The 26,314-nt window shown below is 53.8% G+C and overlaps 3 protein-coding genes across 5 annotated transcripts in view; 1 reads left to right on the top strand and 2 right to left on the bottom strand.

The window, feature by feature from the left end:
• Hddc3 (HD domain containing 3) overlaps positions 1 to 1,261 on the top strand; it is a 33,719-nt gene extending 32,458 nt beyond the window's left edge. The window contains exon 6 of the mRNA XM_071608606.1: positions 1,005 to 1,261. The gene's annotated coding sequence lies outside the window, so the exon portion shown is untranslated. The remainder of the gene's footprint in view (positions 1 to 1,004) is intronic.
• Positions 1,262 to 1,279: 18 nt separating this feature from the next.
• On the bottom strand, positions 1,280 to 12,443 carry Fes (FES proto-oncogene, tyrosine kinase). The gene is made up of 19 exons (XM_027919983.2): positions 12,335 to 12,443; positions 11,590 to 11,811; positions 11,268 to 11,441; positions 9,312 to 9,408; positions 8,993 to 9,176; positions 7,155 to 7,292; positions 6,962 to 7,081; positions 6,658 to 6,780; positions 6,345 to 6,531; positions 6,140 to 6,223; positions 5,077 to 5,286; positions 4,603 to 4,725; positions 4,160 to 4,213; positions 3,513 to 3,631; positions 3,110 to 3,204; positions 2,896 to 3,019; positions 2,523 to 2,680; positions 2,291 to 2,413; positions 1,280 to 1,641 (listed from the first exon to the last, which is right to left on the bottom strand). Exons 2-19 carry the CDS (start codon positions 11,800 to 11,802, stop codon positions 1,499 to 1,501), a joined length of 2,469 nt encoding a protein of 822 aa, XP_027775784.1. The 5' UTR covers positions 11,803 to 11,811; positions 12,335 to 12,443; the 3' UTR covers positions 1,280 to 1,498.
• A 966-nt stretch (positions 12,444 to 13,409) lies between these two features.
• Positions 13,410 to 25,948, bottom strand: Furin (furin, paired basic amino acid cleaving enzyme). 3 transcript variants are annotated; one of them, XM_027919990.2, is made up of 17 exons: positions 25,796 to 25,948; positions 24,502 to 24,801; positions 20,939 to 21,276; positions 20,468 to 20,566; positions 20,259 to 20,354; positions 19,862 to 19,990; positions 19,676 to 19,752; positions 19,285 to 19,373; positions 18,606 to 18,778; positions 17,872 to 18,084; positions 17,316 to 17,416; positions 17,102 to 17,205; positions 16,887 to 17,004; positions 16,595 to 16,774; positions 16,054 to 16,178; positions 15,841 to 15,951; positions 13,410 to 15,586 (listed from the first exon to the last, which is right to left on the bottom strand). In XM_027919990.2, exons 3-17 carry the CDS (start codon positions 21,113 to 21,115, stop codon positions 14,994 to 14,996), a joined length of 2,385 nt encoding a protein of 794 aa, XP_027775791.2. In that variant the 5' UTR covers positions 21,116 to 21,276; positions 24,502 to 24,801; positions 25,796 to 25,948; the 3' UTR covers positions 13,410 to 14,993. The 3 variants fall into 3 exon arrangements, with proteins under 3 accessions (XP_027775791.2, XP_027775798.2, XP_071464704.1); XM_027919997.2 differs by lacking the exon at positions 24,502 to 24,801; XM_071608603.1 differs by lacking the exons at positions 17,872 to 18,084; positions 24,502 to 24,801 and having other exon boundaries at positions 25,796 to 25,947.
• Positions 25,949 to 26,314: the final 366 nt, after the last annotated feature.

The raw sequence follows: 26,314 nt of genomic DNA, 5'->3' as shown, positions 1-26,314 counted from the left end.
GGTGCATTATAATTGTACACAATGATGGGATTCCTTTTTTTTGGGGGGGGGTGCTAGGGATTAAACCTCATGCATTCTGGGAAAGTGCTGAACTACACCTCCAACCGTCAATTTCCTCTTTTTAAACAAATTAGAGCTCTCTTTTATCTCTTTGAAAACTTATATTGTCCATTTTCCTAACTTCCTTGAGGGATGGCTATTTTACTTCATGGTTTATATTACTTGTTTTCTTGTATTATAAATCTTTCTCTTTTTCTTTTCTTTCTTTTTTTAGTTCAGCCCTATTACTTTACTTATTTATTTATTATTTATGGTCCAAAGTATTGAACTTGGGGGTGCTCTACCACTGAGCTATATCCCCAGACCTTTTTATTTTTTATTTTGAGACAGGTCTCACGAAGTTGCTGAGGCTAGCCTGGAACTTGCGATCCTTGCGATCCTTCTGCTTCAGCCTCTGGAGTTGCAGGGGTTACAGGCACGTTCCCCCATACCCAGCCTACATTGTCTCAACCTTCACTGTTTCTACTGGGAATGTTTCAGATGACTACAGATTTCAGTGGAACCCCTCCCAGTAAGGGCTCCCCAATCTGCCATCCCATTGCTCAGGAAACTCTTTTTTTTTTTTTTTTAAAGAGTTTAGTTGTTGTCAATGGACCTTTATTTTAAATTTATTTATATGTAGTGCTGAGACTCAAAACCCAGTGCCTCACACATGCTAGGCAAGTGCTTTACCACTGTGATACAACCCCAGCCCCAAGAAACTCTTAAGAGATGAACTCCTTAGAAAAAGCATTTCTTTCTCTTCAGCCACATCAGTCTCCTCGAGTGGAACCCTAACCTTCCCTCTCTTCCCAGCTCTTCTTGAACTGTATGTGACTGTTGTACACATCCACAGTGTCAGTTACTCTCTAACATTTATAAGCTGATGACTTTCATATCTCTGTTGCCAGCCTTTACCTCCATCTGGGCTTTCAGACTGATCTGTATACTTTTTATCTCCACAGGCCCCTAAGCAAAACATCTCTGAACTCAATATCCTCCGTCCTCCCCGCAGCACGGCTCCTCTTGTTGAGATCCTGTTTTGGGAAACAGTGCCACCATCTGGATCTAGCCAAAGCATGTATAATACCCTCAGCCATGTCCCACATCCAGCTGCTACCAAATTATATCAGCTCCGCTCCATGAGTTCTGCCTATCCTCTTTCTTCTCATAGCCATTACAGAGGTCTTGCAGGCCTTCTAAGATGTGCCCTCCAGAGGACCACACATGCCAAGAGTACTGGATGGATAAAAGTGGTTTTATTATTTCTTCCTGGGAGAGGAAGCCCTGGCAAGAGCAGGGACACAGAGCCAACACAGGGCTGCATACTTCTCACAGCACAGCTGCTGGTGACTGGAGTGCAAGAACATGGAGAGCTGTTCAACAGTATGAACGGGAGCTGCCGAGGAGATACACTCTTGCCTGAAGAAGCCACTGGCTTGAGAAGGGGGTCCCAGCCTCATCGATGCCGCTTTCGAATGCTCTGCAGCTCCTGGTAGATGGTGCTGAAGCTGGGTCGCTGCCCAGGCTCATAGGCCCAGCACTGCTCCATGAGCCTGAACACAGCATCAGGGCACAGCTCTGGGCAGGGCAGGCGACCCCCTGTGAGGACAGGCACAGCACACTAGGCATGAGGAAGGGTTCCTGGGGCAGCCTGTGAGCAACAGGAGCTGCTAAAGATGTACTGTCCCTACTTTTGTTTTGTTCAACAAAACCTCAAGAAACAGAGATTGGATGTGACCTTTTTTTTTTTAAGGTATTAAGGATTGAACCCATGGCCTCATGCATGTTAAGCAAGCATTCTATCACTGAGCTACATCCCCAGCCCTTTTAATGTTATTTTGAGACAGGATCTCACTAAGGTGATGAGGGTTTTGCTAAGCTGCTGAGGCTGGTTTCAAACTTGCCATCCTTCTGCCTCAGCCTTCCAGGTCACTGGGATTACAGGTGTGCACCACCATGCCCAGCTGAGGCCTGTGTTCCCACTATGTGCTACTTGTGTGATCTCTGCAAGCCTGTTTTTATATCTGCAAAAGGAACATATTAATCTCCACCTTATGTTTGGCAAGGAGTAAATGAAGTAACCTTTGACCTAGTATTAACAGGTGCCCTGCTCAGTGGCAGCTCTGGGATTATTCTTATTCTGCCCCAGTGGGAAGGTTAGGAAGTTAAGGGAAGAAAAGGTGTCCAGGTGGAGCATGGGAAAGAGGGTGTGGCCCTAAGGTTGCTGTCACACACAGGCTTGCCTTACCCGTTTCCACAAACTCTCGTGTTTGCTGATTGCTGAGGTTGGGATAGGGCGAGGCCCCCAGGCTAAAGGTCTCCCAGAGCAAGATGCCAAAGCTCCATACATCACTCTCAGAGGAGTAGCGGCCTGCAGAGGAGGTGAGGCAGCATGAGAGAGCTGTCCACATCCATAGAGTAAGATTCCACCCATGCCTAGTCTTCAATGTTGCAAAGCAGGGTTGGAAAGGGCCAGATACCATAGTTAAGGGCCTCCGGTGCGGTCCACTTCACTGGGACTTGTCTGAGACCCCCTGAGGCTGCATAGATTCCATCAGCTTCCTCTCGGGACATCCCAAAATCACTGATCTTCAGAACGTTCTTCTCTGTCACCAGGCAGTTTCGAGCAGCCAAGTCCCTGGGTGAAGCAGGGTCAGGGTCTCCTTTAGCTAATGTTTCCTGCCTTGCCTGGGCCAAGCCCTCCACACAAAGCCATGGATAGAAGCTCTGCTTGTCCCAGGCTAGTCTATCAGGAGAGGCTGACTCTACCTCTGGAGCTGAAGCCTGATAGCCAAAGGGTTCAGGGATGACAGCTCTTCCTGACTAGGGGCATCAGGGCTGTAGCCCACTCACCGGTGGATGCAACACTTGCTTTCTAAGTATTCCATGCCTGCAGCTGCATCCCCCACCATCTGCAGCAGAGTCTTCACCCTCAGGCGGGCTCCCTCTGTCCGCAGGAAGGTCAGGAAATCTCCTCCTGGAGGTGGGGGCGGCTATGAGCCTCCTGCGGGGGCAGCCACCTTGCCAGGCTGAGTTCCCCACCCTGGAGATTAGCAACCCTGCTCACCCTGCACAAGCTCCATGACAATGTAGATGGGTTGCTTCTGGGTGCAGACACCAATGAGACGCACAATGTTGGGGTGGCTGTACTGCTTCAGGATCCTGCAGGGCACTGCGGCTTAGGTACCATGTGGCCTGGGCCCACCTTCCACCTCCTCCAGAAACCCCAGGGAGGATGGGAGAATGGCTGGAGAGAAAAGCTTGACCTCTGGAGGCCAACAGCCCTAGATGTGTGGCCTTAGGTGGGGCCTTGGCAGCTTCTACCTCTTGGCACTATGGGGGATGCTACCCAACTGTGAGGGGGCAAGAAGATTAAATGACACCAGAGAAGTCAAGCATTTTATGTCTGGCCATGCACAGGGGACACTTTCATATATGGAACCTCTGGTTGTCCTTATTTTGTTACCCACCTTGCTTCCTGCAGAAACTTGGCCTTGAGGTCAGGGGGGAGTGTCTCTCGACAAGATTTCACTGCCACCAGAGTATTATCAGCTCTCAGGCGTCCACTGAATACTTCACCGAAGTTCCCCTGAAATGGTCTAAGGCTCCTACCAAGGCTTCCCTATGCCACTGTCCTTTCTCCACTCAGGGGGACACCCACCTTGTTCCTGCCCCCTCTACATTCAGCCCCCACGTTCACAATTGCTCACTCTAGCTCTCTAGGAGTTTACTCCCTAGTTAGGGAACTGAGAGAGGATGGGCAGGAAAAGCCACCTGTGACATGCCACATTCTCCAAGAGAAATGACATGGAAAATAAAAAAACACTTTCCTTTGTGTTTGAAAAACATTTTGATTTTTAGGAAAGTGACTTCCTTTCTAGGCAGATATTTTACAGTTCATATTAAAGAATATCTTTCCACATATGCAAGAAGCCTCTGAGGAGGAGCTGGAGTGGGGTGCCAGTGACAGAGCTGTCTTCCGGGGAGTTTGGGGGTGGGTACTCTGCTTCCTGGAGGACAGGGCATGGCAATGGTTAGGAAGCAGTGGAGCTGGAGAAAAAGGGCAAGCCAGGAGGAGGGGCTGGCAAAGCATCCTCCTAGTGGAGGCCCAACTTACCCGCCCAATCTGCTCGCCTAACACCAGGTCCTCATGGTTCAGTACCCACTTGTCCTGGGGAAAAGGAGTTAGAAAGTCAGAAATCAGTGATGAGAGGGGATGCTGGGCTCTGGGAAGGACTGAACAGCTCTCCTACTGACACTATCTTTCATTTCTTGGAGCTTTAGTGTGTTGGTCTGTCTAGTGCAGTTGAATATCAGGATCATGCTCAGGTGACTCCAGGAAGCAGCCAGGTGCCTTCACCAAGTGAGCACCAGTCATCTCTGCACAGCCTTTGGAGTGGAAGTGGCCTTGACATTCCAAACCTAGAAATCTGGCCAAATTGTGGAGTGAGGGCTCCCTTCACATTCTGCACGTAGACCAAAGACACAACAGGTCCTTACTGCTCCTACCATGGTCAAGCCTTACCACAAGTAGCACAGCCAGGTTGGGCACAGGCTCACCTTGGGCACAGGCCTGTACAGGACAACACCGCTCTTCTTGGTGAGGGGCTGCCGGGAGCACAGCAGGTGGTCAATGAGCAATGGGATGCTAGGGAAGCCATCCCCTTCTAACCGGTACAGGTTCTGTGGGACAGAGTGACTGGGGTCAGCAGCTTCCATTGCTGAAGGGGCCTGAGTCTTGGCAGAGGGCAGGAAGAGCAGCAGGGGAGAAAGGGCCTGCCTGCGACAAGAGGCAGAGAGGCCTACGGAAAAGATATGAGCATGTGGGACACAACACTGCTACCCTCCTTAGTGGAGGATAATGCTTAAGTCTCTATTGCATTACAGAGACTTGGGACCTCTTGATAGTTCTTCCAGCTCAGCTAGGGAGGCATCTAAGACATAGCAGCTACTCCCTACCCTCTAGAGGTTATCAGTCTCAAAATCATTCCACTGGGAAGGAAAAGGGAAGGCTCAGGTCCCAGCCTCACTCACGTCCAAGGACTGGATGATGAAGTGCCGGGGCTGGCCATCCCACAGCACTGAGAGCACATACTCCTGCTTGCCCTGGCTCTCCCGCACCAGAAAGTCCCCAGAGTGTGTCAGCAGCTCAGCCACCTCTGCCCGCGGGATGGCCCCATGGTACCATAGCTGCTCATGCAGGGGCTTCTGCACCTCTGGAACAAGCTGTAGCGGTGGGGGAAGCTGGGCAGGGGAGAAGCAAGTGAGGTCACTCAGCCAGCTTGCCAGGGAAAGCCACTGGGTCAAAGGGTATCTCTCCCCCACCCAATAAGCTCTCAGTCCTTACAACCACAGGGAGTGGCACACAGAGCCATCTGTGGGCCCTTGGATCACTCTGGGGAAGAACTGGGATGGGAAGCCCAGACTGGCAGTCCCAAACCAAACTGGTGCCTTTTCCTCCAGGCCACAGAGGTCCCTGCCCACTTCTGGAGCAAGTAGAGCACTGGGTTAACCAAAGCTGCTGGTCCCTGCAGTACACCGGGGTGGTGGGTGGAAGGAGTACAGGGGTAGCAGGATTTGGGGGCATCTGCAGCCAGGACTCCTAAGGAAGACATGGACACCTCAAGCTGCTGGGCCTGCAGCTTGGCTTGGCCACACAGTGCTACCTGCAGCCTCTGCAGCTCCTCCTGCAGTGCCTGCTTCTTGCCTAAAACCCAGGAGGCTGAAGTAGAAAGATCACAAGTTCAAAGTCATTCTCAGAAATTTAGCAAGGCCCTAAACAACATAGTGAGAACTTGTCTCAAAATAAAAAATAAAGACAGGGCTGGGGTTGTGGCTCAGTGGTAGAGTGCTTGCCTAGCATGCATGAGACACCAGGTTCAATCCTCAGCACCACAAAAAAATAAAGATATTGTGTCCACCTAAAACTAAAAAATATTATAAAATAAAATAAAGACAGCTGGGATTTGGCTCAGTGGTTAAGCAACCCTGGGTTCAGATCACCAAGGAAGGAGCCTAGAGGAGTATGTCTGAGACCCCTGATCTGGCCTATCTCTTAGGACATACAGAGGTATGAAGCAGGCTGACCGCCACTCACCGAGAACTTGGGGCGGAAGATTCCTGAGAAGTGGCTCTTAAGGATCTCCAGCGTAGGTGTCCTTCCCCCCTCTCGCTCCTGCTCCTGAGGCCAGGGACAGACGTCAGCAGGTGGCCAGGCTTGGGGAGGGGGAGGGCAAAAATGAGGAGCACAGCCCCTGCGGGCAGGCATGGCTGGCAGGCAAGGGCAATAGCAGGTAGCTCACCGAGGATGAGGTGGAATGGCGGTCATCCTGCAGGAGCAGCACGGCTGGGGGCTCGCCAGGGCCCAGCTGCTCCAGCTTGGTCTGCAGCAGCTCCTGCTGGGCCTGTAGCTTGGCTTGGCCACACAGTGCTACCTGCAGCCCCTGCAGCGCCTCCTGCAGTGCCTGCTTCTTGCCTAACAGCTGCACCCTGCAGGCAGAGGGTAGGTAGGCGGGTAGGACAGAGACATGGGCTCAGTCCCCAGCTGGAAGCAGCAGCAGGTAGGGCAGGCAGAACAGAGCAGGGCCAGGAGCTGCTGCAGGAGGGCCTACTCACCGCTCCCGGGGGTGAGTGTTCTGCTCCTCACTCTGGAGCTCATGCTGCAGCTGACTGACCACCTCCTTTCGGTTCAGCACAGTCTCAGTGGCCACAGCCAGGTCATCTGTCACAGAGGTCAGTCTGTATCCACAAGAAGAGCAATGTTAGAGCCGCACTCGCCACAAGCATCCTTACAGAGCCAAGCAAGCCTGGTTGCCTAGCCATAGCTCGGTATAGGCAGAGTTCCCTCCCCACCCTGCCACACAGACACCCATGGTCTGTCAGGAGCCCACCCTGGCCCAGAAGCCAAGCCACCACACACGTGTGCTGCACACTCTCCACAGTTAGCTCGTTCAGTTGCAGCTCCCCAGGCTCCAGCTGTTCACCCTCCTCAAGCAACGACTCATCAAAGGTGACACAGGGTGGGATGTCAGGGGCAGACCTGTGGGTGACATGACCCTGTCAGTGAATAGGCCAGTAGCCCTAGTGTCAAGCAGGTGCAAGGATGGGCTTACCCATACTGCTGTAGGAAGCCTTGGTACTCAGCCTCCGGCTGGATGCGGGCAACAGCTGCAGCCATCTCCCGGTGAATAGTGACCACCTCATCCTGCACCAGACTGCTAATCTCCAGGTATTCCTGTAGAATCTCCTTCCTGTCCCCGGGATGCAACCCCCAGTTAGGGAGACCTCAGGCTAGGAGAGGCAGGCAGTTCAGTCTAGGGCATTGGGTTTGGAGGCTGTGCTGGGATTGACTCCACCTCAGCTAATGGCAAATTATTTAACCTCTCCTTGATCTTCTACTTTCTGATGTGTGTGATGGACACACTGGCAGTTGCATTAAGGATCCAAAGTGATCCTGAATACAGATGTCTGGTACTTAGGAAGTACTCTGGCAGCCAGCTTAAAATTGGGACTCTGGGCCCCCAATAAATGTATAAGCCACCAATGTGCTGCTAACTCCACGTCTGTATCTCCTAGGCCTGACAGCACCCCTGAGCTCCAGCCTCATGTCTTCATCCACTTACCCAAAATGTCCCATTGAACACTGGTCTCTCAGACACCCGAATTATACTCAATGAAAAATTAATTCCTAGTCCCCAAAACCTCTTCCTTCCATATCCTTCTCTACACAAGCTAATGGCAAGTCTAAGCTCTAAGCTCAGTCCTTAGAGACAAGCTTGATTCCTCTATTTCACACTCTACTTCCAATCATAAGGAAATCCTACCACTGTATCTTCAAAATATACCCAGGACCTGACCACTTTTTCATCTCCATCGCTACCACTTTGGCCCAATAGCCAAGATCTGTAGCTAGGATCCATGCAAGACACTCCTTTCTGACCTCTCTTCTCTGGCCTCACCCCTTAAAAATCTATTCTTAAATCAGCAGCCACAGCAACCTTATAGAGCATGTCACTATGGTTTACCCAGAGCCAGTCCTCACAGTGGCCTGCTGGACCCTCTCATTGAGCCCCCAACCTCTGGCTCCTCTAGTCCATGTCTGATTCTCCCCTCCCCTTGTTCTGCAGAAAGTCCACTGATTCTTTGTTACCCTCTAAAGCTCTCCCACTATAGCACCTAATCACTCGCTGTCCCTCTTTCTGGAATAGTCTTTCTCCAGAGAGTCCCATGGTTCACTCCATATCTCTCTTAATTCTCTCTTGGGATGTCACCTTCTCATGATCTTTTTGTTTTCAGTGGTACTGGGGATTGAATCCAGGAGTGCTCTACCAATGAGCTATATCCACAACTTTTAATTTTTTATTTTGAAACAGTATCTGGTTAAGTTGCTCAGACTGGACTTGATGCTTCTGCCTTTCTTCATAGTCGCTGGAATTACAGAACATCATCATCTCAAAGAAGCCTTCTCAGAGCACTCTACTTAAAATTGCAGCTCCTCCCCTGCCCTCCTAACCCTCTTCCCTAAGTTTAGTTTTTTTCACAGCACTTATCACTCGTAACATACTTCCTATTTTATTTCTTCCCTCCCTCCCTTCACTAAAGTGGAAGATTCTGAGGACAGATGTTTGTCTACATTTTTCTCTGCTACATTCCAGAGTGTAGAATAATGCTCAGTGAATTTAACTAAACCCTAGGACTCTTCTCTCTCTTGCTTTGCAGAAGGTTCACTGGCCCTTTGCTACCCTCTAAAGCTCTCTTGCTGCTACAACTGTACACTTGCTATAAGGGGCCCTAGAATAATGTAATTTGGATTAAGTCGACTGGCTAAGGACCCATCCTCACCCAATTACATGGTCCATGCTTTTACAGGATTGAATTTTCTAGGCCCTGCTTCTGGGCCTAGTAGTGGGTTTAGGACTGTTACAAGGCTAGGGTGGGACTGCGGGCTTACAGGATGTGCACCATCTCCTCGTGTAGGTCCTGCAGCGACTGCAGCAAGCTAGGCAGCATGAGCTGGTGGTGGTGCTGGTGGTGCAGCTGCGCAGCCCGCACACCAAGCACATAGCGGTTGTGATGGGCAAAGAGTTTCCAAAGGCTGCGCACATACTTGTCTTTGGCCTTGTCACGGTCCTTGTCTGCAGGTGGGAGGGAGGGAGGTGTGGAGAAAAGTGTCAGCATAGGGGCTTGAGTAGTCCTCACTTTTGGGACACCCACAGGCAGGTGAGCACTGGTTTGGGATTCCCTCCCTGCTAGCAAGGGAAGCCACAAACCTTTGCTGGCCTCTTGGTATTTACGCCTGGCCTGGGCACTGTCCCGGGCCAGGGCTCGGTATTGGCTTTTTAGCTTCTCGATGTCCTGGTTGTGGGTCTGGGGAGAGAGGGGATGGTCAGAATAAGGAGGAAGGTCCCTAAGCACGGGTGATTCCTTCTTGAGGTAAAGCCCTGGCAAGGTCCTGCCAATGAGTCAGGAAGCATATCTAAGCCCATCCTCCTGGAAGGGTCTGGAGACGTGAGGAAGCTGGCTGCAAGGTTTAGGGTCAGAGGAGCTGAGTTAAAGACAGCCCACTGTGGGAGGCAGACAGGTGGCCTGGGCCTGTCCCTCTATACCTTAAGAATGCTATCCTGGAACTATATAGGTCCAGCTTTAGGAATATGCAGCCCATATAGTCATGTAGGGCTCCATATGCAGATAGGTCTTGTGTGTGGTTCACATGCACTCCTGTTCTCATGTTGTAAAAAAAAATTTTTTTTTTTTGGTAGTGGGGATTGAACCCAGGGCTAGCACACTTCTACTGAGCTACATCCCCAGCCCTTTTAAATTTTGAGACAGGGACTCACTCAGTTGCCCAGGTTTGGCCTTGAACTTTCACTCCTCCTGCCTCAGCCTCTTGAGTAGCTAGGGTTACAGATGTGCACTAACACACCATGCAATGTCATATTGAAATTTCCAATGATTTCTTAAAAGAGGACCCACATTGTCATTTTGTACTGGGCTTGGCAAATTATGTTCCTGGCCAACAAGAACAATATATGACAGTCGAGAGTGGAGTTCTCATCCCAGTTCTCCTGTTTAGATGCTGAGACACCTTGGGAAAGCTCCATCCATCTTCTCTGAATCTCAGTTTCCCCATCTGGAACTGAGCTAAATGTATAAACTAGAGCAGCTTTTCTCTTAAACAGCCAGAAAGTATTTCAGGCCTGTAAGCCATAAAGTCTCTGTTGCAATTATTCAATTCTGTCATTGTAGCTCTCTCTATAGTAGCCATAGATGATATGAAAAGAAACAGGCATGGTTGTGCTCCAGTAAAACTTTATAAAATAGGGCAGACCCTAATGTCTAATCCCAGCAACTCGGGAGGCAGAAGCAGGAAGACCCCAAGTTTTGAGGCCAAAATTTAAAAATGGCCAGGGGTGGTGGCACACTCCTGTAATCCCAGTGGCTTGGCCAGATGAGGCAGGAGGATCACGAGTTCAAAGCCAGCCTCAGGAATGGTGAGGCACTAAGCAACTCAGTGAGACCCTGTCTCTAAATAAATACAAAATAGGTCTAGGGATGTAGCTCAATCCCCAGTCTCCTCCCGCCACCAAAAAAAATTTCAAAACGGCTGGGGATTTTCCCGCGAAGGAGTGTGAGGCCAGGTTGGCCACCAGGGGCTGCTGTGGGTCTGTGGCAAAGCCAGGCTCTGTGCTGGCGCAAGAGGTGTGGTTCCAGTGACACAGTGAACACTGGACTGAAGCACCCAGAGAAAGAGCAGCTCCCAAATCATACATCCTACAACTAAGGAGCTGGTGGAATTAAGAGCTAGGCAGGCTAATTTCAGCTGTGAGGGGGCCACTCTGCTGCCCTGTCTCTGGGGCCCTGAGAAGGAGTCCTAAGCTAAAAGCAAACAGAGAGACACTCATTCTTCTCACTGTCTCTGGGATCCATACAGGAGGCAGAGCACAGACCCTGGGCTCCACCCAGGTAGTGACATGCCTCACCCATCCTTGCATTCCCAGCACTATGGCTAGGAACAGACAACACATGGCCAGGCCAGCTGTGCTGCAGGCCAGCCCAAGTGAGGGGGCCAGGGTGGGGGAGCTACAGCAAGGCTGGAGCATGCCATCCTGAGGCCAGGCCTGCGGTCAGGGACTTCCACTTCCCCAGTTAATCTAGGGGCTCTAGTTTAAAATCATTCCTTTTAAGCTCCACACTATGACAGAAATGATTGTCTGCCATGTACCCACCTTGGTGAGCTCCTGCTGCAGTTGCTGCCACTGCTCACTGTAGGTCTTGCGCAGCTGCTGCCGCTCCCTGATCAGGAGGCTCAGCTTGCTCAGGGGCCCTGAGTTCAGATCTTCTGCATGCTGCCGTAGCACCCGGCTCAGACCCTCTGTCTGGCTGGTGATCTCTGCCCATGACTATGCACAGGATGGGGGAGGCAGGGAAGAGTAGACAATGGCTCCCAAGCCTGGGCCTGCCAAATCTCCAACTCCATCCCAGAGAGTTTTAGGAAAGGAAGGGGGTGGGCAGGTGTAGCTAGCACCCACAGGAACCCCAGTAACCCACCTGGCTGACAGGGCTGTCAGGGCCGCTACTCCGGCTCTGGCCTCCGCTGTCCTGCAGGGACATGTGGTGAAGAAGTCCTGCATATTCCCGGTCACTCTTGACCCTCTGGGCCATCCACTTCCGCATGCCCTCCAACAGGCGAAGCTCTGCTTCCTGCATCTGCTGCACTGCCCCATGGCCCTGGGGGCTGCACAGCTCTGAGGAGAAGCCCATAATGGTGTCCTAGGGACAGATAATAGGCCATCACTGGGGGCAAAGCAGCAGCTGGAGTGAAATGAGGGGACAAAGAGGCTGGGGACTACAAGGTCAAAAGGGTTGCAGGAGCTGCAAACAGGTAGAAGGTGGGTGGGGTCCTACCCTGCTAAAACAGCAATAGGTACAGGACAGTAGCCTGGCCTCGGACTGGCCTTCATTGTTTCCTATGCCCCCAGTCAAGCCCTAGTGCCAGAGGTCCCCTTTCCAATTGTGGAGAGGAACCAGTCTGGCGCCAGCGCCATTCCTAGGTCCTTCATCCAAAAACCAGTTAGAGGCCCTCCACAGAGCCAAGCCTAGGAGGGCTGGAGCCTCAGGAGCCTACAGCTGGAGCCCTGTAACTGTGGCCACCCGGCCCTTCCGCGGCCCCTACCCCCACCCAAATGGGTGTCAGGCTCTCAGGACGCCTGCCCGGTCCCTGCCCACTACCACCCAGCTTCCCGCCCCACGTCTGCGCGCGTCGTCGCCTGCTGGGCTGCGAGGCTGATGTTACCGGCGCGGGTAGCTGCTCCTGGAGCGGCCGTGGACCGACTCAAGCCCCGCGCCGACCCCCGGCCAGTTCCTGATTCCGCGCTTCCTCCTCCCGCGGTTTCAGTTGGCCCAGGCCCCGGGGCGGGCCCGCGGAGGGGAAGGGGCGGGCGGCAGCGGCCTGCGGCCCGACGCCCGCCCGCCCCCCTGCTCAGTGCTGGGCCGTAGCCTCCGGCCGCCGCTCGGCCACGGAAACGGAAGGGAGGGGGAGGCCGGGAAAGAATGGCCGTGTGGAGAGGGGCCTGCGCGGCACTCCCCAGGGCCCAGCACCGTCCCAGGAACGAGGAGAAGGGGCCTTCGGTGGAAGTGGGGATGGGTGAAGGGTGAGGCCCTAGACAGGTGCTGGGCTGGGGGAATCCATAGACGTAGGTCCTAGCAGGCCGCCAGGGTGACCCAGAAAAGGAAGGGGAAAACTAGTCCAGGCCCTCCCCATCCCACTGGATTCCCTAAGGAGAACTCAGGCCAGCCTCTATTTGAATAAAATCACCCGAGAGGCCTGTCAGGCACAGGTCCTGGGAGCAAGGTCTCCAATCCCTATCACTAGCAAGCATTTCTATTCTAAGGGAAACCTGGGACTGGCATACCTAGTCATTCCCCAACGTTCCAACGTTCCAGCTGGGGAATGGCTAGGTAGTTTTCCAATGTGGGACTCAGCACCCCACATACCAATGTCATCTTTGTGTTCAGTCAGACCCCACTTTAGGCCTCAGCCCTGTGGCTTGTAGCTAGGTCACTTCAGGGGCAACACAGGCCCACCTATTCTCTACCCAGTTCAGCCCCTATCATTCACTTGCCCTACACCCTGGGGCTTGTCTCCAGCTTCCTCTTGGAGGTGGAAGAGGACAGGGCTGCCCTGGTGCATTTATCTGTTCCTTGCAGGAGGCCCTGGAGTCCCTGGCCTTCTGACACAGGCCTACCTATAGGCAGGCAGGCAGGCCATCAGTAGGCCTAAATGGCCTCCAATCCAGATCCCATTTCCCCATCCAGGACACAGCCAGTGATCCTGGGAAGAAATATATCACCACACCGGAGGACAGGCCTGATTTGCATAGTCTGCACGTTTAATCACTTTAAAATTTCTAACATTATCTCGTGTCCATTAAATAGAACCAACAATGCTGGGCCTGTTTAAATTACAAGGAAAAAAAATCACTGTGCACCAACCCAGTATCTTACAAAACCAGCCGGGCTGGCCACGAGGGTAGGGGGATGGGAGAGGAGGGGGCACCCCTGGGCAGGTGACTGGGTACCTGGAAAGGCTAGGGGAAAGAAAATGGGGCTCCCAAATGGGAGGGGACTGATTGTCCTAATGGAAGGGGTGCAAAAGGCACGTCAGAAGAGGTGGCTTGGGGGGGCATAACAGGTCAGTGCTTTCTCCGCTAGGGCACAGTGTTGGAGGGGGCTTAGGTGCCACCACCTGCCCACCCCTGGCACTTGGAGAGCCAATGACCCATCAGCCCTTTGCACAAGCCCCATTTGAAACACAGATGTCAGCCTGCCCCTTCCACCCTGACCCCTTTTCCTAGAGCCCGCCTGGCTGGCCTCTCTCTTCAAGACTTGGGGCTCAGCTCCTTCTCACTCCTCAGCAACATGCTGCAGCCCCTACACCTCAGGAGCTGGGCAGCCAGGGGAAGAGCAGGGTGGACGTGGGTGTGAGAAGGTGAGTGTGAGAAGGTGGGTGTGGTCCAGCTGCTACCCCCATTAAAAATACAAAAAAAAAAATCAGCATCTAAAGTGAAATAATCACAAAGTGAAAATATATCCTCAAACAGCTCCTGAGATCCCCACAGGGGAAAGCAGCATTGGGTGGGAGGCGGAAGAGGCCGGCTGGGCCACCGTCCCTCCCCACCACCCACCCAGGGGCTCCGGGACTGTGAGTGCCAACAGCCCAGGCAGCTCCGGGCTCAGAAAACAGGGACTTGGGCCCTGGTGGGAGGGGAGGGTGTTGGAGATAAGAGGGTGGTCAGGACACCAGCATGGGCTCCCCCCGCCCCAAGCTGCAGCCGGGGCCCGTACCAGCCTGGCTCAGCCTGACAGCCATCTGTTGTAGAGGCCTATAGCACAGAGGCAGGGGACACACACATGTGCACACCTGGAAGCGCCTGCCTCGTCTTGGTCCCTTCCTATGATTGCCACTTCTGCCGAGGCTCACCAGAGGAGCGGGACAGGATTGGGGATGCAAAAGCCCTTGGTGAGGTGACCTCTCCTTCAAATACCTCTCAGGCCAGCCTCCTGCTGCCTGGATGGGGACCATTATTGCTTTAGAGGGACAGGGAAGGGGCAAGAGCTGCAGCCTGGGTCGTGAATCCCCAAAAGGACTGCCTCTCTTCACTCCGCAAGAACTCCGGCTGGGGCCTAGGCCTTGAAAAGCTGCCCTAAAGGTTTCACTCCTTTCTCCACATGGAGGGGTGCTGGGGGTGAGGTGAGGTCCTCCCCTGTCCCCAGCTGGTCCTGGGGCCCTACCTTGGGCAGCTAGGTGGGCCCAAGGATTGGATAGGAAGCAGTTTCTGCCCCTCTTGCCTCCCAGCTGGGGTCCAAACCCAGTCCCAAGATAAAAAAATACTTTGGTGAATTAAAAAGTGCCCAAGGAAGGGATTGGCTTGAAGGGGCGGGCAGTGGGCTCGTCAAAGGGCGCTCTGGTCTTTGATAAAGGCGGTCCTCTCGCCCCGGCCCTCATCTTCTTCTGAGTCTGATGGGCACTCCTCCTGCCAGGCTTCAGGGGGGAGCCCCTTGTAGGAGATGAGGCCACGGTCCATGGTGTACACCTTCACCCCCCGAAAGCTGAAGCCTGAACGTAGTTGCAGGACCAGGAAGACAGTGACGAAGACCAGCACAATGAAGGCGCAGCTGAGGCCAGCCACCACCTCAGGCAGGTGAGAGGGCAACAGCCCAGCCTGCAGCCGTGGCTCTGCCTCCACCTCTGGGGACAGCCCTGGTGGTTGCTGCTGTTCAGGGGACTCGCGGCTGCTCTGGCTTTGCCTGGAGCACGTCTGCTCCACAGGGTCCAGGGAGGCATGGCTGGGGCAGCTGAGGCAGTCCGTGGGGGCTGGACCCTGGCATGTGGCACAGGAGGCATGGCAGGGGGCACACACACTGGCCCGGATGATTTCCATGTCGTTCTCAGTGCTATAGTGTGTATCGAGGACTTGGGGTGTGAATCCTGGTGGGCAGTGCTGGACACAGCTTTTCTGGTGCAGGGAAAAGCCTTCCTCACACACTGCCAGCATAGAGAGAGAAAGGTAGTGTCAGCCAAGTGGACCACAGCCACGAGCCACATAAGCCCTCAGTCCCAGGTCCATGGCAGCCTGGTGAACCTAGACCTGCAGGCCCAAGCACAATTACCACAGTCCCTAGGATCCTCCAGGTCTTTTAAGACCCCTTATTCTCCTAGAGCAGGGCTTCAGGACAGGCACCCACTGTCCCTCACCTAACCCAGTGCAACTGCTGGTCCCAATAGAACCCACTACTAACCAACACAGGCCTGGCTAGATGTGAGGGTCTTGCAGCCGCTGCTCTCAGAAGGTGTAGGGAGCCCCTCAGGGGCTGTGCCATATAGTACAAGAGTGAACTTGGTCAGTGTCCCTGTTGGGGGGGGGGAAGAAGCAAGGGTTAGAGGGCACTGGCATCACACCAGGTCCCTCCAGCTCTTTTCCTTGTTCCCCACCAATCAAATATCCCCTATACCATAGTTGTTGGCTTCGCTGGTGTTTTCAATCTCCAGAACCCACTCGCCAGAAGGGTCCTCATCCCAAGAATGGGTTGTCATGAAGGCCCAGTCATTAAACCCATCTGCAGAGTAGTCATGTGGCCTGGAGGAGGGAGTTGAATATAGCCATTTGAGGGCCTTGGGGGATCCCAGGCCAGGTGACACCTAACAGACAAGACATGGGCCAAACACCCTTCCCCTCATGCAGCACCAATCCCGCCGGGCTGAAAATGCCTATTGGCTTGGCTGTTTCCCAGGGGACCAAATGTTTTCAGCGAGGGGACTCTAGAGGGACAAAAGCATTTCGTAAGGGAACACAACACTGATGTTAAATACGTAGAAGCGAGGGATTCCTATGATATGAGGCAATCCCATAGGATAAAGCTGTCCCTCCCCAAATGCCAACAATGCCCTCAGTAGTATTTGACAGTGATTATTAGGGGTGTGGGTGAATGACTGAACATGGGCTGTGAGGGAGAAGAGGGGATGGGCAGGGCAAGCAGGGTACAGGGCAAGAACCTGGCAGCCAGGAGGGTGGAGCGGGTGCCCATGGGGCTGACCAGGTGGATGGCCAGGTCGCCACGGCGATTGTAGGACAGGGTTAGCCGCGCCTGAGCATGCTCCAGCCGGGTGATATGGTTGGGCTCGCCCAGACATGCAGTCACAGTCTTGCGCACCTCTAGCCGTTTGCCAATGTCCCTGTGCAGAGAGTATCACAGTGGGGTGTCAACTTTGTCCAAAAAGACCAGGAGGCACCCCCTATAGCTTTCAGGCCCCACTTGCCTCCTCCCAGCCCAGGTCCAGTTCTCACTTGGGTTCAGTGAGGATGTCAATGATACACTTCCGCTGGGGGGCTACTGTTGTCCAGTTCTGGGCCAGGGCCACCATGGCACCTGCGTCCAATAACCCATAGCCATATGAATGACTCACTGTGGGGACAAGTAAGGCAGAATCAGCAAGGAGGCAGAGAATGTCCTCCTCCACTTACCTTGGAGTCCAGCTCCCCCTGGGCTGCCCTGCCCTCACCTTTCCGGCCCACACCATTGGTGGCCCAGTCATTAGCATTAAGATGGGCTGGCTTTGAGGTCTGAACCACCAGATGTTGCATGTCCCGCCAGGTGAGGTTTTTACTGTAAAGGAGGAAGGGAGAGGCCAGGATTCAATCTTTTTGGAGAAAAGCTGGATAGTAAATACTGCCCTGCATAGGACACTGAAACAAGGATGTTCCTCATCCACTTACTTGGCCTCTAGGGTGAGAGCAATGATGCCAGCTGCCAAGGGGGCAGAGGCTGAGGTGCCTGTGTGAGACTCTGTGCACTTCTGCCGCAAGTCAGTGGTCACCTGCCAGGAGACAAAAGCGTTTGGTTTTTGATGGGTACAGGGGGCTAGAAGGGCTACCTGCCTGCCTTCCATCTGTCCACAGGCCCTGGATACTACCAATGGCATAGTGAGCCAGGGTTAAGAAACCTCCATCACAACTGATGTCTTACTAACTTGCTATGGATAGACCAATGCATGGCCCCTTCTGGACTTTAGTTTCCCAAGGAATAAGGAGGTTCACCAAGAGCTTGGAGAGCAATGCCTGTTTTTATGGAGACTCTACATGCCTAAAGGGCTTCACAGATAGCTTCACAGCTCTCAAGAGTCTTAGAGAGGTTCCGACTCACATTCCATGATGCCTGAATGGCTATCACCCAGCCACATGGGGATGAGAGGCAGAGAGGTCTAAAAAGAGACCCTGAGCAGAGCCAATAACAGCCTCACTTCCCCAGTTCCCTGCCCCATGCAAGACTCACAATCTGCTTCTCATTCTGATTGCCACTGCTGTAGGTGGTGGCTAATGTGGATGAGCAGGCCTCGCTGTACCAGGGCACATTGCCGAACTGTGTGGCACTGCTGATGGACAGCGTGTAGATACTGTTGGTGTAGCCGTCGCAGTTGCAGCTGTCATGTTCCCGGCCCCCATTCCCTGAGGCCCAGACAAAGATGGAGCCCAGCCCCCCGCGGCCCTGTGGACAAAGTGGGCTGGGGTCACTCAGGATAGGTACTTGGGGGAGATCCAGTTGAAGACACTGCTACAGACTGGGAAGGCTAGAGTCTCATTCTCCAGGAACTCTGGATCCAGATCCACCTCTCACATCCCCTGTGAGATCCCTGGTAGATAAGTATGTATACAAAATTTATCTCTGTGCACAAAATAAAAATAAGACTAGAATCACTACCAAAATGCTCAGAGTGGTGATCTCCAGGGAGTAGTATTATGGGTGACTTTTATTTAACTTATGCTTTTTTTTGTCCTCCCTACTTTTTAATAGGGCTGGGATCAAACCCAGGCCCTTGAACATGCAAAGCATGTGTTCTACTACTGTGTTACACCTCTAGCCCTTAATGTTTTAATAAAGACAATTGTGTACAATTAAAAATAAACACAGTAAATAAAAACAAAAGAGAGCTATGGAGAGAACCGTGCCCAGCCATCCCCAAGAGGCTAGGCCTGGTTTCCAGGCCTGGGCAAGGACTCCCACCTTACCTGACTAACCCCCCGGAAGAAGGCCTCCTCAGCAAGGCGGGCTGGCCCATCCACTGTCTTGCCATCATCCTCAGGGCCCCAGCTGGCACTGTAGATGTGGATGTGGTTGGGGTTCAGGCCCAGTGAGCGTGCCTCCACTGCATCTGTCACCTCACCATCCAGCATGCGCACCCCTGGCCATAGAAAGGATCAGAAGAAGGATGCTGTGTGGGCCCACTACCACGGGCCCCTCTGGGGATAAACCCAGTCCCACACCCCAGGGGAGAGGCAGGAGAGGAGCAGGGGAGGGTAGAGGTCAGTGCTGGGAAACCCTGAGCCCCTAACTATAACTATAAGACCCAAGGAGAGGAAGAGGACAGTGCCTTCTGCCCCTAGCCTCTCATTCTGGATTAGAAAGATTCTCAGTTCTCAGAAGAGTGAGGTGATCAAGGCCTGCCATGTAAGGACTCAGAGTGGGTTGTCAGGATTTAGACTCCTGCTAATAGACACCCACCCCACCCCACAGTACCACCATCACTGGGAGTCCAGCTCTTTGAGTTACTAAGAACCCCTATGGTCAGAAGGATCCCCAATGGGAATGAGGCATGTGTGGCCAAAAGGAAAACAAGCAGAGTACACTCCTACCAAAAGGGCCCTCCCACTTCTAATATGGGATAGAGGGACCAAGGCACACACCTACCTCCAATACGGGCATTGTAGGCCACGCCCACACCACAGACACCGTTGTTGGCCACTGCAGCCACTTCTCCTGCACACCGTGTGCCATGCCTGCCAGGACCAAAAGCAGAGCATTAGCGGAATGGACACACCACAGCAGATGCAGAGAGGCCAGGGCAGCCTGAGCAGCAGGAAGGATCAGCACACCCCTCTACCCATGATCACCATCCATGTGTGTGCACAGACCCCTGCCACACACACTCCACTGGGCCTGTGGCCATCTCCAACTGGACCAGGACTGTGGCACTCAGGCTCATGAGGCACAACATGCCTTAGGCACCTAGGCTCAGCCCTACGTCCTTGGTGAAAGAAAGGAGAAGGGAGACAGAGGTCAGGGACCTGCCATTTCTTACCTGTTGTCATTCATCTGTGTGTACCGAGGCTGGGGGTCAGGGTCCTGGTCATTGACATCAAAGCTGGCTCCAGGATCCTGGAAAGGATGTGGTCATTGTCAGGAGCAGTCTAATCAAATGGCAGAACATGAGGTCCCCTTGATACTCCTCAGCAGGGGTTACTACCTCCCTCCCCCACCTCCTCACATAATTGCCTGCCAAGTCTGGGTGGTTCTTCTCAATGCCATCGTCCAGGATGGAGACCACGATGCCGTGCCCTGTGTAGCCCTGGGCCCAGGCCTCCTTCACATTCAGGTCCCGCTGAGTGACACCAGACTGTGAAGACACCCAACCTGATTATTTACAAGATGTGGTTGATTGTGTAAGGTTAGGACTAATTTGAAGAATCCCTTCACCACCCCAAAACCTCATTCTCCACTCATCCCAGCTCTAGAAGAGTCACCATTGGTCTTATGGCCTCTGTGAAATGTTAAGGGCTCTGGAGGGATGTGCTGAGGAAAGATCACCCAGCAAAGGAAAGAAAAAGAATTAGAGAAAGTCTTAGACATATCTGGAGGGGTCAAGTCCCCCAGAGGCCACATACCAGGTACCACTGCTGGGGAAACTTGGGATCTGTGGGCTCCTGGTACACATCCCGCTTTGATCTTCGCTTTGCCACCTGTTGTTCTAGCCACAGCACCTGGGAGGAAGCAAGGGAGAGATGATATAGCTTGGGTGAGGGGAGGAAGCAAGAGGAGCTCCTGACAGTGAGAAGGGTAGGGTGGCAACAAGAGGGGCTATGGTCATACTCACTTGAGGCTCCCTCTGCAGTCGGCTGTGCCGTGAGTGGTGAGGTGACAGGGACCGCTTTGTTACTGCTCGATGCCAGAAGTGGTAATAGTCGCCGAAGATCTGCAATAGATCAGGGTAACTGAGATGGGCTTTCAGTCCCCAGGAGCGGGGGCTGGGGGTAGACAATGGCTGGAAGGGGAGGCTCACAACAGCAGTGGGTGGTGGGGCATCTGCTTCCTGCCCAGGACCCTACAAGAACAAGCAGGGGACTTTGCCCTCACTGGATATGCTGATTGAACAACCTATGCCAAAAGCCCACAGGTAGGACAAGCCACTGCTTCTATCCCACTGGCCACCCAGAACTTGCCTACTACCTAGGTACCCTGAGAAGATAAACCCAATTGTTTCAGTCCTCTGGTGCCAGAATCACTGTTCTGTCTTCACCCCCAGGCAATGTCCTGTGCCTAGGCCAGCAGGCCAGGACACACCTACCTGGCCCAGGTTGTGGAACCCATGTTTTCGTGCCACGCTATCAGCCACGGCTAGGCCTCCAGGAATGTGCACAGCCCACGTGTTGGTGAAGACCTTCTGGCCACGGGCATTAGCTGTCAGCAGCACCAAGACTCCTGCTGCTGCTACCACCCATAGCAACCAGGGCCTCAGCTCCATGGGGCGGCAGGAGGCTGGAACCCCAGAGCTCCCGTCTTCTTGGCCTGGTCACAGGGCTTTAGCTTCCACGTGTTTGCTCACTGCCTGTGGCCCGGGGCTGACTGGTGGGGGCATGGAGCCGAGATGGGCAGGGCTGTGGAGGAGAATGAGGGCTGCCGGCTCTGAGAGGAACAGGGGAAAAAGGGGAAAAGAGTCAGTCCCTCCTCAGCCACATGCCTAAGGCTGCCCTTTCTACCCCATGGCTCAATCTGGGCCTAAAAGAGGCTCTGGGAAACCAGGGGTAGTGACATACACCTGTAATGAAAGCTACTTGAGAGGCTGAGGCAGGAGGATTCCAAGTTTGAGGCAAGCCTCGACAACTTAGGAAGACACTATCTCTCAAAAAAATAAAAATGTCTGGAGGTATAGCTCAGTGGTAAAGCACACCTGGGTTCAGTCCCTAGTACAAGAAAGAGGGTGTGGGTGCTAGTGGAGGAGAAAGGAGTTAAACCAAAAAACCCCTGAAGAAATCCACCCCCTCCAAGGTCAGTGTAATAAACTGACACATGGACCACCCTATACACACACATCTCTTTCTTTTTTTTTTTTTAATATTTATTTTTTAGTTGTAACTGGACACAATACCTTTTTTTTTTTTTTTTTAAGAGAAAGAGAGAGAATTTCAATATTTATTTTTCAGTTCTCGGCGGACACAACATCTTTGTATGTGGTGCTGAGGATCAAACCCGGGCCGCACGCATGCCAGGTAAGCGCGCTACCGCTTGAGCCACATCCCCAGCCCTGGACACAATACCTTTATTTAATTTATTTATTTTTATGTGGTGCTGGGGGTCAAACCCAGCTCCTCGCACGTGCTAGGCAAGCGCTCTAGCTCCGAGCCCCAGATCCATCCCCACATACATCTCCTTCTTTCTCAACCAGAGAACAGAAGTGGGATGAAGAAAGAGTATCAAGTTTTGAGTTCCTTTTTTCCTCAAAATCAGAAACAACAAATAAAAATTCACCATAATCAAAGTAAAAAAGATACACTATAAAGCAGTATGTACACACAATCTTATTTTGTTTTTTTTAAAAAACTATTTATACATGCATATTTATACATAACCCAAAACAAAATCTGGAAGGACACACGCCAAAATGTTAACAATGGTTCTCTCAAGATGAAGACAATTTCAAGTAACTGGTATTTCCTTCTTTGTATCATTGCATATTATCCACAATAGCGAGGTGTATTTTATAAAGGAATAAAAATGTTGGCTTTTTAAAGGTTTTTAAATGAACAGGGTCTACCAAACTCACTAGAGTTTCCTGGTTCAGCAAAACAAGATTCAGCCCGAGGGAGTTACTCACAAAGCCCACAGTTCCTGGGAGGAAAAATGGTCAACCCAAGTTGGGATGGAGCCTGGGAGGACATGCTTGGAGCACAGGAGATCCCCCAGGCTTCACCTCCCTCTAAGGCTGAGATGACAGCCATCTGCAAAGTCAGGGTGCCCAGGTTCTTTTTACTGTTTCCTGGGGAACTCGGGGGCTTCCCAGCCCTGCCTTGCCTGGGGGCTCCCAGCCACCTCCTTGCTTGCTCCAGGCCCACCACCTTGTGTAATCAGAGCTAGACAGCCAGGGCAAACACTGGCTGCGGAGCCAGGAGCGCCAAGGTGAGGCTGAATCAATAGTCCATGTGTTGTTTTTCCTCCTTCAGCAAACAGACAGCGGGACCTCTCTGCCTGGGGCCACATAACTGTCCCCATACAGGGACCCTGACTAACCAGAAGCCAAGCTCCTGGGGTGAGCAGCAGTTAGGGTAGTCTCAGTTGGGCTGCTGGGGGTACCCTGTCTCAGTGCCAAGCTCCTTGAGTCACTTTTGTGCCTGCCCACAGGGCCCCATGCCCCTACCATACCCTTGGCCCAGCCCCAAAGGAGGCCATACTGCCAGGTGGCAAATGAAGGTACCCCAGCTCACACAGGCCCTGGGGAGCTGGGCAGGCAGGCTAGACACTGGGAACCCCTTGTTTCTTCAGGGGCTGTCACAGCCACAACCAGCCTCTCTGGCTGCTGTAGTCCCACCAGGCAGGCTGGGGGCGGGGGTGGGGGACTCCACATAATTCCTGGAGTATTTTCAGTTTACACCAAAATAACCTGACAGCTGATGGCAGGAGACATCTACAATGCATCTTCTCCACACCCCTGATGAGCAGAGCCCACAGGGCTCCATGATAAGCCTGGGAGCCACAGCTCCATTAAGCTTTGGGCAGCTGAAGCATGTCCCAGTCCCTGGGAGTGAAGGGACCCTGAGGCCCCATTTAAAAGAATGTGGGGCCAGGCTCAGTGGCACATGCCTGTAATCCCCGCAACTCAGGCGGCTGAGGCAAGAGAATCACAAATTTGAGGTGAGCCTCAACAATTTAGCCAGACACTGTCTCAAAATATTTAAAAAGAAAAAGGACTGGGGATGTGTCTCAGGGGTAAAGTGCCTCTGTGTTCAATCTCTAAAACTAAAAATAAAATTTAAATAAAAATAAAAGGATATGGGGCCCAGGGGGCACAGCCATATGGGAACTGGGTCTCTTCCTTCCCCCAGGTGGGAGGGGGGGTATACTAGGGATTGAACCTAAATGTACTCTACCACTGAGCTATATCCCTAGCCTATTTTATTTTTTGAGACAGAATCTTGCAAAGTTGCCAAGGCCAGCTTTATACTTGTGATCCTCATGCCTCAGCCTTCCAAGTAGCTGAGATCTTCTCCACTTCTTGCCACACAGCTGCCTCTTGGATCCAGATGTCATGTAAAGAGACACTGACCACAGTGCTATGGGCCTTCAAATCTAAGGCTGAATTCATCTGGGTCTAGCCCAGATTCCAGCATACTGTAGATGGAGCTGCAGCTGCTTGGTGTTAAAGATGATTAACCAACTATCTAATTACCTTGCAGCACCCAGAAAGAAAGCAGGCTTCAGGCACAACTAAACAGACCCCAAGAAAGAGAGCCTACCAATCCTCTACCTAGCGTCCTCAGCCATAGTAAGGTATCCTTATGGCTTTGAGAGCCATAAAGCCCTGCAGACAGTTCTGTCTTAGCATCCAGGACACAGGAAGGACCCCCCCACCCCACACACACAAAGAGCAGGAGCTGAGAACAGTGAATGAATGGGCTTCTCCCCACCCCCATCTTAGACTCTGACTCATCCTCTGAGTCCCAGTTGTCTTAAACTCTGAGGCTTGCTGTATTTCTGTCCCCCTGTGATGGGTCTCACTTGGACCTGAGCTCCAGGATTGACCAGAGAGAGATGTGGGTGCTCGTTCTGACTGTTGTTCTTGGGCAAAGGCCATTTCTCCAGTCTCAGACTTTCCCAACACAGATGGTTACCCCACTGCACCTGAACTGCACCTACCTCAGGTTGGGCTGCTGTTTTCCAGGCACTGGAGGTCTGGTTCCCATACAACCACAGAGCAAGCCACTGAGGGCCACTGGAAAATCCAATCAGATCTCTCTTTCCATCAGAGACCCCAGCCAGGTCCTGTTACAGGCACTGGGAGGCTCCCAAGAAATTCTGACTGCTAGTTTCTGCTCAGCTAGTATTTGCTGTGTGATCTTATACAAGTCACTTCCTCTGTCTGGGCCTCAGTTTCCTTGGTGGTAAAAACTGTTAGACCAGCGGTTTTCAAACTTTTTTTTAAAGCCACAGAATCCTCTATTAAAAAAAAAAAAATCAAATCTTATGTGGAAGCCCAGTATAGGTAATAGTAAACCTAGCTAGGGCTGCTCTGGTTAAGTTGGGGCAAGCTTGACTACTCTCCTATGCTGTGTCCACACCTGGCAAGAAGCTGCCCAGTCCTCATTAAGAGCACATCACCTGGATTCCCCTCACATCCCAACACTCTCAAGTAGATGAGGGTCTGCCCCCGCGGGGAAAAGGGGTGTGGGTGATGGGAAAGCAGATACTGACCAGACAAGTGATTGCCGTCAGACCTGTCTGGGAATTGGGCCGCCCCTTGGTCTAGCCACCCCACGGGGACAGCAGGGGCCTCCACCAGGCCTCGGGAGGAAGCAGCCCTGGAACCTACCTGAGCCGGCCTGCCAGCATCCCCGAATCCCGCACCTGAGTGCGCCCACCACACAGGTGTGCGGACTGAGGCGAGGCTCCAGCGTGAATGATCTCCTCTACCTCACGAATTGCCGCTCCGCTCCTCCCCTCTCCCGGCGGGACGCAGGCCCTCCCCAGCCACGGAGTGGGCGAGCCGGCGGCGGCCCCGGAGGACGGCGGGGAGGCGGGAGCACCCAGCGCCTCCGGAATTCTCTCTCCCCATCCCGCCCCCAGCAGAGGCCCCGCAGGCGCTTCCTGGGGTCAGAGGGCTCGCCCCGGCCCCAAGCGGAAAAGTACCGGCACGGGCAGGGACCAGGGCCGGGGCCCGGGCGCTCAGGTGGGCTACGGAGCGCCCTTCCTGGTCCCCGTGGCTCCACCTCCGGACCAGCCCCGGAGCCAGTTCCCAAAGCCGGGCGGGCAGCCAGGGCCCGGGTCAGGGCTACCCCGACACCAGCGCCCTCGATTCTTCCCCGCCGGGGCGCCCGGGCCGCGGAGCTCGCTCTCCTGGGGCAGAGCGGCCCGGCCTGAACGGCTCCCCGCGGGCCCGGTACCCCGGCGCGCTGCCTCCCTGGGCCCCGGGCCCCGCGCCCTCACTGCTTACCCTGGGGAGCCCAGGCGGGGAAACTTTTCCAGGCGAGCGCCGCGGCGGCTCGGGCGCCCCTCGGCCGAGCGGAGAGCCCGGCGGCGGGGGCCTGGGCTCGGCGCGGTCCCCGCGCCAGCAGCAGCGTCACGGTGCGGAGGCGGGGAGGCGCGGCGGCGCGGCCTCGGCCCGGCCGGCGACCAGGGCAGGGCTCGGCCTCGCTCCGGCTCGGGCGGGGGCAGCGGCCGGGCCGCGGCGGCGCGGCTTGTTTACTCGGGCCGCTGTCACGGCGGCGGCGGCGGCGGCCCGGGCTCCTCCTCCTCCGCCGCCGCGCCCCTCCCCCTCGCGGCGCCACCTCCGCGCTCCCCCGGCCGCCGCCGCCGCCGCCGCCGCCGCCGGCCCGCCGCGCAGCCCAGCCCATGCAGCGCATGCAGCCCAGCCCGGGCCCGCTTTCGGAGTGCGAGCGCCGCGCGACCCTGCACGCCCGGCCCTGCGGCCTTCTGGGGCGCCCGCTGCCTCTGGCTCCCGGTAGGGGCAGGT

This window comes from Marmota flaviventris, chromosome 2 (genome assembly GCF_047511675.1).
Source record: "Marmota flaviventris isolate mMarFla1 chromosome 2, mMarFla1.hap1, whole genome shotgun sequence".
NCBI lineage: Eukaryota > Metazoa > Chordata > Mammalia > Rodentia > Sciuridae > Marmota > Marmota flaviventris.
Note: the sequence above shows the minus strand (reverse complement) of the source record. Positions and strands in the feature narration are given on the sequence as shown.

Excerpts from the sequence above, each read along its gene's own strand:
- Fes (XM_027919983.2), bottom strand. The coding sequence starts at position 11,802 with ATGGGCTTCTCCTCAGAGCTGTGCAGCCCCCAGGGCCATGGGGCAGTG. Across the intron at positions 2,681-2,895 it reads AGCAAGTGTTGCATCCACCG|GGACTTGGCTGCTCGAAACT; the intron begins GTGAGTGGGCTA and ends TGCTTCACCCAG. Across the intron at positions 1,642-2,290 it reads ACGAGAGTTTGTGGAAACGG|GGGGTCGCCTGCCCTGCCCA; the intron begins GTAAGGCAAGCC and ends CTGTCCTCACAG.
- Furin (XM_027919990.2), bottom strand. The coding sequence starts at position 21,115 with ATGGAGCTGAGGCCCTGGTTGCTATGGGTGGTAGCAGCAGCAGGAGTC. Across the intron at positions 18,085-18,605 it reads TCTTCCGGGGGGTTAGTCAG|GGCCGCGGGGGGCTGGGCTC; the intron begins GTAAGGTGGGAG and ends CTTTGTCCACAG. Across the intron at positions 16,775-16,886 it reads GACATCCTCACTGAACCCAA|GGACATTGGCAAACGGCTAG; the intron begins GTGAGAACTGGA and ends CTCTCTGCACAG.